The sequence below is a fragment of the Cherax quadricarinatus genome, chromosome 77 (assembly GCF_038502225.1).
Source record: "Cherax quadricarinatus isolate ZL_2023a chromosome 77, ASM3850222v1, whole genome shotgun sequence".
In the NCBI taxonomy this organism is placed as follows: domain Eukaryota; kingdom Metazoa; phylum Arthropoda; class Malacostraca; order Decapoda; family Parastacidae; genus Cherax; species Cherax quadricarinatus.
This window is the reverse complement of record NC_091368.1, coordinates 4,179,131-4,194,522: the sequence shown is the minus strand read 5'-3', so window position 1 is coordinate 4,194,522 and position 15,392 is coordinate 4,179,131. Positions and strand designations below refer to the sequence as shown.

Below are 15,392 nucleotides of genomic sequence, written 5' to 3'. Positions count from 1 at the left end.
AAGCCTGAATGCCTTCCACATCCCCCCCTAGGCGCTGTATAATCCTCTGGGTTTAGTGCTTCCCCCTTTATTATAATTATGACCCATGTGAGTGTAGCACCCTAATCTGCCATTTAGTAAGGGGCTCTTAATCTAGGTAACTGGATTGGTGCTCCAGTTCCCTGAATTGAGCCTAAATATCTTCCACCCCTATGTGCTATATATTATAATCAAGGGGGAAGCGCTAAACCCGGAGGATTATACAGCGCCTGAGGGGGGGGGATGTGGAAGGCATTCAGGCTTAATTCGGGGAACTGGAGCACAGATCCAATTCCCTAAATCAAGAGCCCCTCACCAACATCAAGGAACCTTCCTTGAGGGGATATGTGCTATATAAAACCTATGGGTTTAGTGTTCTCCATAATACACAACCTTTGATTATATGATTTTGCACTCATTGCCCTTAAACTCTACCTCCATTATACTCCACCCTTGCTAGGCTGATCAAACACATTAAACGGTACATCCTACCCCTGTATGACCCTTGTGGGTTTAGTGCTTAGTTTTCATAATTATCCCAATGCAGATAATTTTAATTTAATGTCAATGGTCAAAAATAAAATTAACTGGAGCTCTTATCACAGCAGGGTGTCCAGAACTCGATTCCCTACTAGTCTTGCCCAGAAGTCTGATTATCACAACCTTAAGACTAAACCACCAAAATTACTATACTCTCAACTAAACCCACAAAGGTAATACAGCAATGAGTACCAGAAGTTGGAAATGCATTCTTAACTATAGCTAGGAAGAGTAGCAGTACAAAGTTCATGAACTGGGGTTCAGCAGCTAGTGCATCACTACACGACCAAACCTGCCCTTCAAGCACTGACCCCTGTGGGTTTAGTGCTTTCTGATATGGAGGACAAGTTAGAGGCATTTGAAAAATATTTAAAATTTTATTAAATATGTATGGTGGTGTACAACAAACTACATCTACCAAATACATAGTCTTTAAAATCTGTAATTTTCAAGAAAGGTTCCTTGAAGCCAGTGAGGGACTTTTGATCCAAGGAATTGGACCTACGCTCTCCTTCCTACTCATCAAAGGACCATGGGTTTATCACTTTCCATGAATGTTATAACAATAAAGTATACTTGGAAAGAAAATCTAGGATAACTATTATAAAAAAAAAAATGCATTTTGTTTGAAGCAATGGTATTGATGTTACAGCCTGAATGGCATTTAAATTTTACACAACCCACACATAGAAGAGAAAAACTTACATTTCGGTCGAACTTGGACCATTTACAAAATCGCACTAACGAAAAGGAGAGCAGGATGGGTATATATAGGCAGGAGGTGGAGCATTGCGAGGGAGCTAGGTGCCCACAGGGTAAGAGCAAGGACAGTCACAGTATTGTGCCTTTTTTTGTTTATCTCAATTGTCTGCACTAACAGCAAGGCAGATGGTGAATGAATGTCTTAAATTCTTTGGGGGCACCATGCCTAACTAGTGGTAAACAAAAAAAATACAAATGTACATATAAGAATATGAATTGCAACACCTTTTTAAGAGTACAGTAGTACCTCGGTACTTTAACTTAATTTGTTTCAGAAGGCTGTTCGAGTACAGAACGAATTTTTCCCATAAGGACTAATGTAAATTAGATTAACGTAGATTTCGCCATACAAAACATGTGGGCACCACTTTCATATCTTGCTATGAGTTCTTTTTTCATATCTATTGTGAGTAACCAATTTTCTTTTTGGTTGAAGTTATCACTAATCTTTTTAGGCCCCATGGTGCCTTATTTATATGTACAATACTGTATAAAAACATACCAAAAAATGCAAAGAAACAAAATAGTTTACAGTGAAGTTCAGCAGAGTTTTGCATTGTGTGACAGCTGTGGGGAGACTGACACACATTGTTTGGTTGAGCGCTGAGCAAACAGTCGGCTGAATACTGAGCGTTTTACCGAACAATGTGTTCGAATACCGAATTGTTCGAGTTGGGAGCTGTTGAGTACCGAGGTACTACTGTACACTGCACATTGACTGAAAAGTTTTGTATACTGTACCCAATGAAACTGTTTAAAAAGGACTATGAAAGCAAAGATATCAATTACTGCTGTCCATAGCTGACATAGCTGTAGTGTTGATGCTCATATTTGTAGCAGCATCCACCAGAGCAGTATGAATGTCTTTAGCATACACCACTTGATTCCTCACTGTTGTGAGGTAATGAGCATATTTCTGGACATCAACAGGTGGTGCAGATATTGAGCTAGGTGTATAAAACTGGGAAGCCTTTCCTTGCAGTTGACTGTCAATTGCTGTTCTCTGGACAAAGGGTGAAATAAATAAGCAGACTTAGTCACGGTGAATAATAAAGAGCACAGCATTTTAATAAACATTAAATATAATTTTGAAAGCTAGGAACAATGTGGGGATTAAACTTATGACTAGCAAATCCCAGTTACAGTATCAATCACATAAGTTCACAAGGTGTTGAAAAAACTACAGCCTCTCCTCACTTAGTGATGTACTTGTTTACCGACAACTCGGACTTACAACGGGCTGTCTGACCAGTATGCATACCTAAATAATGTATATTAAGAGCTGATTTCCTCGATTCCGTTTATTACAATATACAGTACACTACTGTATAAACATTTAGAAATATACTAAAAATTTTTATAAATGGTGCAAAGGTGACGTTAAAACAATATCAAAGATGGTTGACACAAACGTACTACCTGCACCGTATCTAAAAAAGTCACTAGGCTCAAGATTTCCTCTTAAATATGGGAAGACATAGTGAGACATTGCTGAGTGAGGTCAACTGTTCTACTGCAATACATTAACATTTTATTTGTAATTATTACATAAATATTGTACTGTTCTATGTGATGAAAAACTGTACCTAATCATATTGAATAATGATAGAATTACTGAGAACAGGCAGCCATCTACATATCTTGAATGCAATATTAGTGTGGAGATGATAAAATTGAACATAAATGCAAAAATACTCACAAGATTCAACTCCATTTGGTCACATAATGTATAAAATTTTTCAATGCTTTCTTCAAACTTAGCATGTTGCACTTCACCAGCATTCCTGCAAAAAAGTCAGAAATTACAGAAATCACACTTTACAAGACTGATATGGTATAATCTGTAGTGCAGACAATCCTTATTTTTACTTGATTGGTAAATGCAGCAGCGAGGAGACGGTTGGAGGCAGTGGAAATGTCCTGTTTAAGGGCAATGTGTGGTGTAAATATTATGCAGAAAATTCGGTGTGTGGAAATTAGGAAAAGGTGTGGAGTTAATAAAAGTATTAGTCAGAGGGCAGAAGAGGGGTTGTTGAGGTGGTTTGGTCATTTAGAGAGAATGGATCAAAGTAGAATGACATGGAAAGCATATAAATCTATAGGGGAAGGAAGGCGGGGTAGGGGTCGTCCTTGAAAGAGTTGGAGAGAGGGGGTAAAGGAGGTTTTGTGGGCGAGGAGCTTGGACTTCCAGCAAGCGTGCGTGAGCGTGTTAGATAGGAGTGAATGGAGACGAATGGTACTTGGGACCTGACGATCTGTTGGTGTGAGAGCAGGGCAATATTTAGTGAAGGGAGTCAGGGAAACCGGTTATTTTCATATAGTCGGACTTAAGTCCTGGAAATGGGAAGTACAATGCCTGCACTTTAAAGGAGGGGTTTGGGATATTAGCAGTTTGGAGGGATATATTGTGTATCTTTATATGTACATGTATATGCTTCTAAACTGTTGTATTCTGAGCACCTCTGCAAAAACAGTGATAATGTGTGAGTGAGGTGAAAGTGTTGAATGATGATGAAAGTATTTTCTTTTTGGTGATTTTCTTTCTTTTTTTGGGTCACCCTGCCTCGGTGGGAGACGGCCAACTTGTTGAAAAAAAAAAAAAAAAATTCTACACACACTAAACAGCAACAAGTTATATACATGTACAGTATATACAGGGGTGGCTTCCCACTTTCCAAATAGGAGGGACTGAGGGGTGGCAATGTGGTTAAAAGGGGAGCTAGTAGACTTGTCATGAAGCTGCATTATTATAGTGGAGCTTCAGTCCAATTATGTCCCCTTGGCACTGCCACTATACCCGATCAACCAGGCTGTGATGGCTATGTGGGCCAGTGGGCCACCACTACAATCTTGTATAAAGCAGAGAGGGAAGTAGGGAAATGTGTGAGAGGGTAATGTACTGGAGATACATACAGCTTTTAGGAAAAATCTAATCGCTGCACCTCTTTTGGTGCAATTAAAAATGAGTATGGTCATTTTTATTTGTCTGTAGACTTTCAAAGAGTGCCTCTGTTGAGTGACCTGCACTGCAGGACATCAAGAAATGGTAATTTATCTTCATTTCCAGCTCAAGAATAAATGTAATAGTAGTTTTAATGGTGCTGATCTTAAGAAATTCTTACATATTAAGCCTTCCTGGATTATGACCAAATGTCATCAACAAATCTGAGTCGTTTGAACAAGAAATGATCTACAGTCGAACAAGGATGTGTACTACTGTATTGAAACATCCTTAATTATGACTTCCAACACTACAGAACCAAAGGCTGAAAAATACAGTACATCATCTCTGCTATTCTTGCATATCTGATATTTCTCCATGGTATTCTCACCTGACTCTAACTGACGACTTGCGTTCTTTTAGTAAGTTTATTTAGGTATACATAAATATAGTTACACAGATTATCATACATAGCAGCATATGTGTAAAGAACCTAGGATAACCCAAAAAAAGTCAGAGTGACTTATTTCCATTGGGGTCCTTTTTACTACATGGTACAGTAAATATGTACCAGATTTTCTCATTCTCTTGTATCATTTGGAGTGGCCAAGGTCCCAGGACTCAAACATATCCAATAATGTTCTCCCATCCTGACATATGTATATTGTCTACTATCTGTTAATGGTTATTGGGATCATTGCCCTGTGGCAAAAAACAATTACCTGTTTCCAAGATCAACTTGATGGTTGCCTCCGAGGTTGGTGGACGCACATACCAGTGTCTCCTGTAAACAAAATGATAATGTTTTGGAATTAAAAATTTTAAATTTAATCATTTATACTGTAAAGTACTACATATTAAAATTCTTAATACAAACCTATACATCACCTGAAAATAGTAAATAATAACTAAAACTACTGGCATGTATTGATCTATGAAAAGCACAAAATATTGTTAACCTTAACAATGAAAAAAATATTAGTACATCCAGTGAAACCTCGGTTTTCGTGAATAATTTGTTCCACAAAGTCTGACAAAAACCAAATTATACAAAAACTGAAGCAATATTTCCCATAAGAAATAATGTAAATCCAATCAATCCATTCCAGACACCCAAAAATACTAACAAAAAATACATTTTGCAGAGAATAACTATAGTTTTATACATACACAGAAAACAATGAGAAATAAATATAAGTAACTAATGAAATGGATAAATGAACATTTAACATCACTTTTTACCTTTACTGAAGACTCTTGTTGGTGCATGGAAGACAGCGAGGAGGGGGGAGAGGTTACTGTTAGGAAGGGGAATCCCCTTCCATAAGTACTTCAGGTATCAAGGCCCTATCCAGAGTTACTTCCCTTCTTTGTCTTTTACTGGCACTAGGACCAGCTTGAGAGTCACTTTCGTACTTAGCTACAACTTTTTTTTTGAATTCTATCATGTTTCTCGCCTTCTTTATCAAAGGGCTGGCACTCGGAACTTTCTTTGGCCTCATGGTGGCTTACTGAGCAGTCGCGCTCAATAAACAAGCACAAAAAACAATAGATTATTACAAAATGTTTTGGCTGAATGCGTGGGGTGATGCTCAATCAACAATAAACAAAGGCAGACTTGAATCACTTGGTGCTTGAGTGGCCAAGTGACGCGAGCGGGCAGGTGGACAGGTTTGGTATGGGCCATTGTTAACTTTACAAAAACTGAGGTGATGTACAAAAACTGGGACAAAATTTTGACGGAAAAAGTCGAAAACCGAATCCTACAAAAACTGGGGCGTACGAAAACCGAGGTTCCACTGTACTTAATATCTGAAGCTAATCAGAAGAGGCATTCACAAATTATACCACTGAAACTAATACGTATCCCAATTTCAATAGTCCAAAACCCATTTTAACTTTCCACTGAGTAAAATACACCTGGCTTGACAGTGTACATGTACAGGCAATCAGAAGAGGCTTTCTCTACTTATCTCAAAGACCAATATACCAAAATACACCAGCACTTTAAGTTCAAAGCCACTCAGTTGAAGGTTGGAAGCCAATCTGATAAGGCATTCACAAATTATCATATGAAAGTCAGTATAGATATTTCAATTTTACCAATTTCTTCAATAAAATTAGCATATTGGTACCTACACACAATAACAACAATCCCATCCTTCTAGGAAGGATACACCAATCTAACAAGTTTGAAGTCACTCAAAAGAGGTTCAAATTATTGACGTGAAACCGAAAAAAGGCTTTAAATTACTGCACTGAAACCGTAATCAGGAATGGTCTACATTAAATTTATTAGAGGGCACTTGCCCATGCCAATAACTCCATGAACCATCTCCTAGTTACCAAATGCTACCCAGCATATAAAACTGACACCCTTTGCCGATGGTATAGCCTATATTTTATGCTTCATTAACCCTTTCACTGTCCATTATTATTATAATAAAAAAGAAGTGCTAAACCTACAAGGGTTATACAGTGCATTTCACTGTCCAGACCCCTTAAATTAACATTCCTCTAAGTGTCCACTTTTCAAAAAAAAATCTCTGAAATGGTAGAGAATCCTTTCTGCAGGTGACGTCAAGAGTACAAAATCTGAAGGAAAACTGACATTTTACAAGTACATATAGCTCTGCTCTAGGAGCTACAAATAGGTAGAGTAATTATATTCTAGGGAGATGCAGTATATCTTTTATAGCGATGGGCTTTGAAACGAGTCTGTAAATTAAGGCGTAAAACTAATCAACCAGTACTCTATATTTGTGCTGTCGTGAAACAATGAAAGCTGGACTCTTACTTGATATAATAAATTTAGGGGTGTGCAAAAGTATTGGTATCAGTGGGTATCAACTATTCTGGTGACATCGGTATTAGCCCAAAATTGAGCATTGGCTAATTTTGATGGCACTAAAATCGACTGATATTGACAATAGCAACATTGGCCCAAAATTGAGCATCAATATCGGTGTGTTAGCTAATTTTGATAGCATCGGAATCAGTATATGCCATGGGTAATGTTCAGAAAAAATATATAATGGTTTTAAGCCATTTTTGCTGTTTAAAGTTTAAGATGATTGCTATAAAAATTGTATCACAGTGCAGTTCAGGACATGCTTGTGGGCTGGTAAGTGTGTCGAGGCTTCCAATAATTATGATGCTTGCAGTGTGCAGGTAGCAAATAAAACGTATCTCAATAATGCTGGACTGACTTAGCCCATGTTCGTAAAGCCAGAGTTTCTCACCATAAGAGCTTCCTTTAACTGCCCATAGTGATTCTTGACTCGGCTGATGTTGTCTAATTTGTACTCTTGCTGTTGACTAGATTGATGTTGTTGTTGTTGTTGTTGTTGTTGTTGTTGTTGCTGTTGTTGTTGCTGTTGTTGTTGTTGTTGTTGCTGTTGTTGTTGTTGTTGCTGTTGTTGTTGTTGCTGCTGCTGTTGCTGCTGCTGCTGCTGTTGCTGCTGCTGCTGCTGTTCTTGAGACTGCTGACTCTGCTGGAGGTTTTGTTGTGGCCCTAGAAAAAATGACAACTTAATTTGGATTATTACCTGTGGAGGGTTAATAACCTAGGATAACTCACAAAAGAAAAGAATAATAATAATCTTTATTTCTATAAGTACATGATACAACTTACATAGGCCTAGCAGACATCCATTACATGTTATATAGAAAGCCTCTTGTTATGCAGAGCATTTCATGCAAATTAGGTTAATTTTGTCACCAGGATGCAACCCACACCTAGTCAGCTAACACCCAAGTACAGTGGACCCCTGAGTTTCGTGATTAATCCATTCCAGAGAGCCTGCCGAAAGTCGAAATTGCCAAATGGTGAAACTATTTTCCCCATAAGAAATAATGGAAATAAAATTAATCCGTTCCAGACATCCAAAAATATTAAAATATAATATTTTTTTCAAATTAAATAAAGATTTACATACTGAAAACAATGAGAGATCAAGTACATGCATATAAAAAACAATAACATTACACTTACCTTTACTGAAGACTTCTGGGTGGATGGAAGACGGGAGGAGGGGATAGGAGGAATGTGTACACTATTGTTTGAAAGGAGAATCTCCTTCCATTAGGGCTTTAGGTATGAAGTCCTTATCTGGGGTTACTTCCCTTCTTTGTTTTTTAAAGACACTGGCACTGGGAACAACTTGAGAGTCACTGGAACCCTGTCGCACAAAATATCTGTCCAGAGAGCTCTGTTTCTGGCGTTTCTTTAAGATTTGTCTGAAGTGGGACACAACACTGTCATTGTACATGTTGCCAATACGGCCTGCAAGAGTTTTGTTAGGGTGAAGTTCATCCATAAATGTTTGCACTTCAGTCCACTTTGCACAAATGTCCTTAATCTTTGCAACAACAGCACACTTTATTTCCTTTCCTTTCGCCATGATCGAAGTGATGGTTGAATGGGGTTTGCCATTCATCCTGGCAAGCTCTGTAACATGCACTCCACTCTCATATTATTCAATGATTTCCTTCTTGAATTTGATCGTGTTCCTCACTTTCTTTACCAAAGGGCTTGCACTAGCTTTCCTTGAGCCCATGGTGACTTATTTAGCAGTTGCAATCACAAAAAACAATGGATTATTACGTATGAACCCGCGGGGTGATGGTCACGTGTTGGTAAACAATGGCACACTGAGCGTGAATGGTGTGGGAGACTGGCTTTGTGTGCGCGGTGACGGGCGGACGGGTACTGGACGGTCGCCGAATCACGAGTCTAATCACGAAACGCGAGGCCAAATTTTGCAGAAAAAACTTGCCGAAAGTCGGATTTCACGAAAGTCGATGCCGCCAAAACTCGGGGGTCCACTGTATCTCTTTTACTGCTAGGTGAACAGAGATAGCAGGTGTCTTAAGGAAACACACCCCTAAGGTTTCCACCCATACTGGGGACTGAACCATGGACCTCAGTGTGTGAGCTGAGTGCACTACCAACCCAGCTATGTTGGCTTATTTCCACTGGGATTCCTAGATCCTGTTCAAGGATATGACCCACAACAGCTTATGCATCCTTAAGTATCTCTCTACTACTAAATGAAGGAAAGGAAGAGAATCAAGATAACACAGATTTGCTTGTGCATCTATCCCCACCCAAGATAAAACAAATACAAATCATTTCTTTCTTTTCTGCAGTACACAGATATTGTAGTTTACATATACTAAAATACTCTTAGGCACACAAGAGAGCCACTAACATGTAGTTCTTTATGGATGTGAGCCAAATGTTCACAACCAACAAGGCTGAGAAGAAAACCTCATTACAAGCTGAATGTATCAATTATGTATGGTTATAACATAATAATAACTAACACTCATACAGTATAGCTTGAGACAAATTACGTCTGAAAAATATTAAAACATTTAATATTTTACATAGTGTAATCTGAGGAATAATTATATAAGAACAATCTCAAGTTCTCTATGTGGAAATAGATTTCTACAGTGTTAAATTGTAAGACAATTAAAGATTTTATTCATATAAACCTCCAAGAAAGCCAATACGTAATATTTCCATTGGGGTCTTTAAGGTCTCTTTTCCAGGATACAACTCACAACAGTTGGCTAACACTCGGGTACCTATTTACTGCTAGGTGAATAAAGGTAACAGGTGTTAGCAGATTTCTACTGAGTTCTACTGTATCTTACAGCCAGGTTTTAAATAATAAGGTATTACAAGGACCCCAATGGAAATAAGCTGTTTTTTGGGATTTTTTGGGGTTATCCTTTGGTAATTTAAAATGTAACATAATTGCACCTATGTGTACCTGTACCTAAATAAACTTACTTAACCCGTAAACGGTTCAAACGTATATATACGTTTTTTCAACATTTGAAAGTATGTAAAAAAAGTAAATTTTTTTTTTTGTACATTTGAAAATGTGTAAAAAACTTTGATCTACTTTTTTTTTTGTTATATCTGAAAATAAGTAAAAAAAATAGATCTACTTTTGAAGCACTACGCATGTGAACGTTTACGGGTTAAATGGCTTTAAAACTATGTTGGACAGGTACAAGAGTGGGTGTGAGCTGGGCCTACATACCATAGGCCAGTAGGCCTCCTGCATTCTTGTGTGAATGAGAGCTAGACACAGGGTCTTGCATGACAGAGATAGTTGGCGCTGTGCCTATCTAGAAAGTTTATTTCGGAAATAGGTCACTTTGTCTGACTTTTTCGGGGGAGTTATCCTGGGTAATCTACACATATGGTTCTATGTATGATAACTTATGTAACTGTATTTATGTGTACCTGTATCTGAATAAACTTAACTACTTACTTACTACATATTAAATTATTAGTTACGTTTATTTAGGTACAGGTACACATAGGTACAATTATCTTACATTGTAAATTACTAAAGGATAACCTCAACAATGTCAGACAAAGTAGCTTATTTCCACTGGGGTCCTTGTAACATCTTATTATTTAAACCTTGGTTGTAAGATACAGTAGAAATCAGTCATGATTATAACATTAAAAATTAAAACAACCAAGTAACTCAACTATGTGAAAATCAGTTACAGAAAAAAAAAAGGAGGCAGAATATAATAATATTACAATAAAAACGAAGCGCTAAACCCACTAGGGTAATAATAATAATAGTAGTAGTAGCAGTAGTAGTAGTAGTAGTAGTATAGTAGTAGTAGTAGTAGTAGTAGTAGTAGTAGTATAGTAGTAGTAGTATAGTAGTAGTAGTAGTAGTAGTAGTAGTAGTAGTAGTAGTATACTAGTAGTAGTAGTATAGTAGTAGTAGTAGTATAGTAGTAGTAGTAGTAGTAGTAGTAGTAGTAGTAGTAGTAGTAATAGTAGTAGTAGTAGTATAGCAGTAGTACTGGGCCCTTACTTAAACAAGATGGGTCCTACACAGATGACAGCAAGGAAATGAGTGAGCTAATCAAGTCCCAATATGACTCAGTTTTTAGCAAGCCGCTAACCAGACTGAGAGTCGAAGATCAAAATGAATTTTTTATGAGAGCACCACAGAATTTGGTTAACACAAGCCTATCTGATGTTATCCTGACACCAAATGACTTCGAACAGGCGATAAATGACATGCCCATGCACTCTGCCCCAGGGCCAGACTCATGGAACTCCGTGTTCATCAAGAACTGCAAGAAGCCCCTATCATGAGCCTTTATCATCCTATGGAGAGGGAGCATGGACACGGGGGTCGTCCCACAGTTACTAAAAACAGACATAGCCCCACTCCACAAAGGGGGCAGTAAAGCAACACCAAAGAACTACAGACCGATAGCACTAACATCCCATATCATAAAAATCTTTGAAAGGGTCCTAAGAAGCAAGATCACCACCCATCTAGAAACCCATCAGTTACACAACCCAGGGCAGCATGGGTTTAGAACAGGTCGCTCCTGTCTGTCTCAACTATTGGATCACTATGACAAGGTCCTAGATGCACTAGAAGACAAAAGGAATGCAGATGTAATATATACAGACTTTGCAAAAGCCTTCGACAAGTTTGACCATGGTGTAATAGCGCACAAAATGCGTGCTAAAGGAATAACAGGAAAAGTCGGTCGATGGATCTATAATTTCCTCACTAACAGAACACAGAGAGTAGTCGTCAACAGAGTAAAGTCCGAGGCAGCTACGGTGAAAAGCTCTGTTCCACAAGGCACAGTACTCGCTCCCATCTTGTTTCTCATCCTCATATCCGACATAGACAAGGATGTCAGCCACAGCACCGTGTCTTCCTTTGCAGATGACACCCGAATCTGCATGACAGTGTCTTCCATTGCAGACACTGCAAGGCTCCAGGCGGACATCAACCAAATCTTTCAGTGGGCTGCAGAAAACAATATGAAGTTCAACGATGAGAAATTTCAATTACTCAGATATGGTAAACACGAGGAAATTAAATCTTCATCAGAGTACAAAACAAATTCTGGCCACGAAATAGAGCGAAACACCAACGTCAAAGACCTGGGAGTGATCATGTCGGAGGATCTCACCTTCAAGGACCATAACATTGTATCAATCGCATCTGCTAGAAAAATGACAGGATGGATAATGAGAACCTTCAAAACTAGGGAGGCCAAGCCCATGATGACACTCTTCAGGTCACTTGTTCTATCTAGGCTGGAATACTGCTGCACACTAACAGCACCTTTCAAGGCAGGTGAAATTGCTGACCTAAAAATGTACAGAGAACCTTCACGGCGCGCATAACGGAGATAAAATGCCTAAATTACTGGGAGCGCTTGAGGTTCCTAAACCTGTATTCCCTGGAACGCAGGAGGGAGAGATACATGATTATATACACCTGGAAAATCCTAGAGGGACTTGTACCGAACTTGCACATGAAAATCACTCACTACGAAAGCCAAAGACTTGGCAGACGATGCAACATCCCCCCAATGAAAAGCAGGGGTGTCACTAGCACGTTAAGAGACCATACAATAAGTGTCAGGGGCCCGAGACTGTTCAACTGCCTCCCAGCATACATAAGGGGGATTACCAACAGACCCCTGGCAGTCTTCAAGCTGGCACTGAACAAGCACCTAAAGTCGGTTCCTGACCAGCCGGGCTGTGGCTCGTACGTTGGTTTGCGTGCAGCTAGCAGCAATAGCCTGGTTGATCAGGCTCTGATCCACCAGGAGGCCTGGTCACAGACCGGGCCGCGGGGGCGTTGACCCCCGGAACTCTCTCCAGGTAAACTCTAGTAGTAGTAGTAGTAGTAGTAGTAGTAGTAGTAGTAGTAGCAGTAGCAGTAGTAGTAGTAGTAGTAGTAGTAGTAGTAGTAATAGTAGTAGTAGTAGTAGTAATAGTAGTAGTAGTAGTAGTAGTAATAGTAGCAGTAGTAGTAGTAGTAGTAGTAATAGTAGTAGTAGTAGTAGTAGTAGTAGTAGTAGTAGTAGTAGTAGTAGTAGTAGTAGTAGTAGTAGTAGTAGTAGTAGTAGTAGTAATAGTAGTAGTAGTAGTAGTAGTAGTAAAATACTTATTTACCTGGTCAGTTTACATCCTGAATCAAATAATATATACACATTTTCCCACGATGTGGTAACAACCTCGAAATTCTTCACCAATTTTACTTAAAAAAAAAAGCGATACTTCCCCACCTTATTTTTTCAGCTACACTGACCTATGTTAGACATCTGTGCATGTTGGCTCTGCTGCAATAGTGCTTGCTGCTGCTGCTGTGACAGCTGACTGTTCATCAGCTGCTGAGAATTCATTATTTTCCGCCTCAATGAAGCTATGTTGTTGTTGTGCGGGTTTTTAGGGCCACTGACAGCATGCACCGTATAATGAGGCTACGTTCAGATTGTTTTGTTTCTGTGTTGTTGTTGTTGTTGGGTTATAGGGCCAACATTGCTTGTACCGTTTGTTCAGCTATTAAAACACATATGCAACAGTTAGGTATCTTTATTTCGAAACGTTTCGCCTACACAGTAGGCTTCTTCAGTCGAGTACAGAAAAGTTGATAGAAGCAGAAGAGACTTGAAGACGATGTAATCAGTCCATCACCCTTAAAATTTTGAGGTGGTCAGTCCCTCAGTCTGGAGAAGAGCATTGTTCCAAAGTCTGAAACAATATGGAGTTGAAGTTTTTTTTTTTTTTTTTTTTTTTATTCGTCGGTATTCTCCCGGCCCGGGTCTTTTCCAAGTAGTGGTGACCCGGCCTTGGCTCCCTAACTACACGAATACCACCTGGTGGTTCACACTTACACTCGCTCACTCATTTGACCATAAACAGAAATATTAATCTCAGTCTTAAAATAATGAATCCTGTGATACTCCAATACTGAAACTATATACTGTGCCAAAACAAAAGCATTCACATTGCTAAACTCATAAACTAGTATTTAGTCACTTAGCCATAAGACCAACTTACCTCATAATTTGTAATATTTTACAATTAAGAATAAAACTAAGTATGCCCGAAATGCCTAGCCATGCTAAGCGTTCTAGTGGTACACTCTGTAATCACAATTTTACTACATGTAAACCAAACAATAACCAAATTTCTGTAAACTCAGCATTGTAATCCTTATAGAGAATAAACTTTGAATTGAATTGAATTGAATTGAGTGTCTCGAGACTTAAGTCTCCCATGGGAGGAGGTACAGTACCTCCTCATCTTTGGGACCAAGTGTCCCCAGGCCTAGCCACATTCCCCGCCCTCACGGGGCTCGTAGGGAGAAGCTAGGCCTCTGGTCTGCCATCTACCCCGCCTCAAAGGGGCTCGTGGGGATGGCAGTCTTATGAGCTGCAGATGGTAGCAAGCTCAGCCCTCAAGGAGTTGAAGTGACAGGATGGAGCCTTATATAGCGCCAGGAGGTGAGACGTAGGTCACTAGTAGAACGCAGATGTTGGGAGGTCAGGTCCCTCTCAAATCCAGCCGTTCTCACTAGTAGAGGTTGTCGAAGATGATTGCAGGTCTGTACCAAGATACCCTTGTGTTGCAGTGTCTGACAGATTGAACATTAAAATGGTATAAAATACCGACAGGTTGTTAGGTAAGACACATATGCATTCTTACTTCTACTAGTGACCTTCGTCTCACCTCCTGGCGCTATATAAGGCTCCATCCTGTCACTTCAACTCCATATTGTTTCAAACTTTGGAACAATGCTCTTCTCCAGACTGAGGGACTGCCCACCTTAAAACTTTAAGGGTGATGGACTGATTACATCGTCTTCAAGTCTCTTCTGCTTCTATCAACTTTTCTGTACTCGACTGAAGAAGCCTACTGTGTAGGCGAAACGTTTCGAAATAAAGATACCTAACTGTTGCATATGTGTCTTACCTAACAACCTGTCGGTATTTTATACCATTTTAATGTTCAAGCTATTAAAACGTTGGGGCCCAGTGCCTGGACCCATTATGTACCTCTGTAATCTGTAAATACTTTTGTAACTTGTCATGATTGTGACCTTGAATTCATTACCTTTGTAACTTGCTTGGCTATCAAAATTTTGTGGTCTAGTCCCTGGACCCATTATGTACCTCTGTAATCTTTTGACTACCACCCACAGGATGGGTATGGGGTATATAATAAACATTAAACTAAAACTGCTTGTACCGTACTGAACCCTCTCCCCTAGTTTGTGGTTAATAATAATAACAACAACAACAACAACAATAATAATAA

At 39.1% G+C, this 15,392-nt stretch overlaps 1 protein-coding gene across 1 annotated transcript; it reads right to left on the bottom strand.

The window, feature by feature from the left end:
• Positions 1–915: 915 nt before the first annotated feature.
• Positions 916–13,560, bottom strand: LOC128701946 (mediator of RNA polymerase II transcription subunit 29). Its single transcript, XM_053795915.2, has 5 exons — positions 13,381–13,560; positions 7,504–7,775; positions 4,984–5,045; positions 3,020–3,104; positions 916–2,323 (listed from the first exon to the last, which is right to left on the bottom strand). The coding sequence occupies exons 1-5, from the start codon at positions 13,472–13,474 to the stop codon at positions 2,102–2,104; spliced, it is 735 nt and encodes a 244-aa protein (XP_053651890.2). The 5' UTR covers positions 13,475–13,560; the 3' UTR covers positions 916–2,101.
• Between the last annotated feature and the right edge of the window lie 1,832 nt (positions 13,561–15,392).

What these genes read in the sequence shown, in the direction of transcription:
- LOC128701946 (XM_053795915.2), bottom strand. Translation starts at nt 13,474, where the DNA reads ATGAATTCTCAGCAGCTGATGAACAGTCAGCTGTCACAGCAGCAGCAG. An exon ending in AGTTAAAGGAAGCTCTTATG is followed by an intron (nt 5,046 to 7,503) that starts GTGAGAAACTCT and finishes TTTTGTTTACAG; the next exon opens with GAGACACTGGTATGTGCGTC. An exon ending in CAAGTTGATCTTGGAAACAG is followed by an intron (nt 3,105 to 4,983) that starts GTAATTGTTTTT and finishes ACTTTTTTGCAG; the next exon opens with GAATGCTGGTGAAGTGCAAC.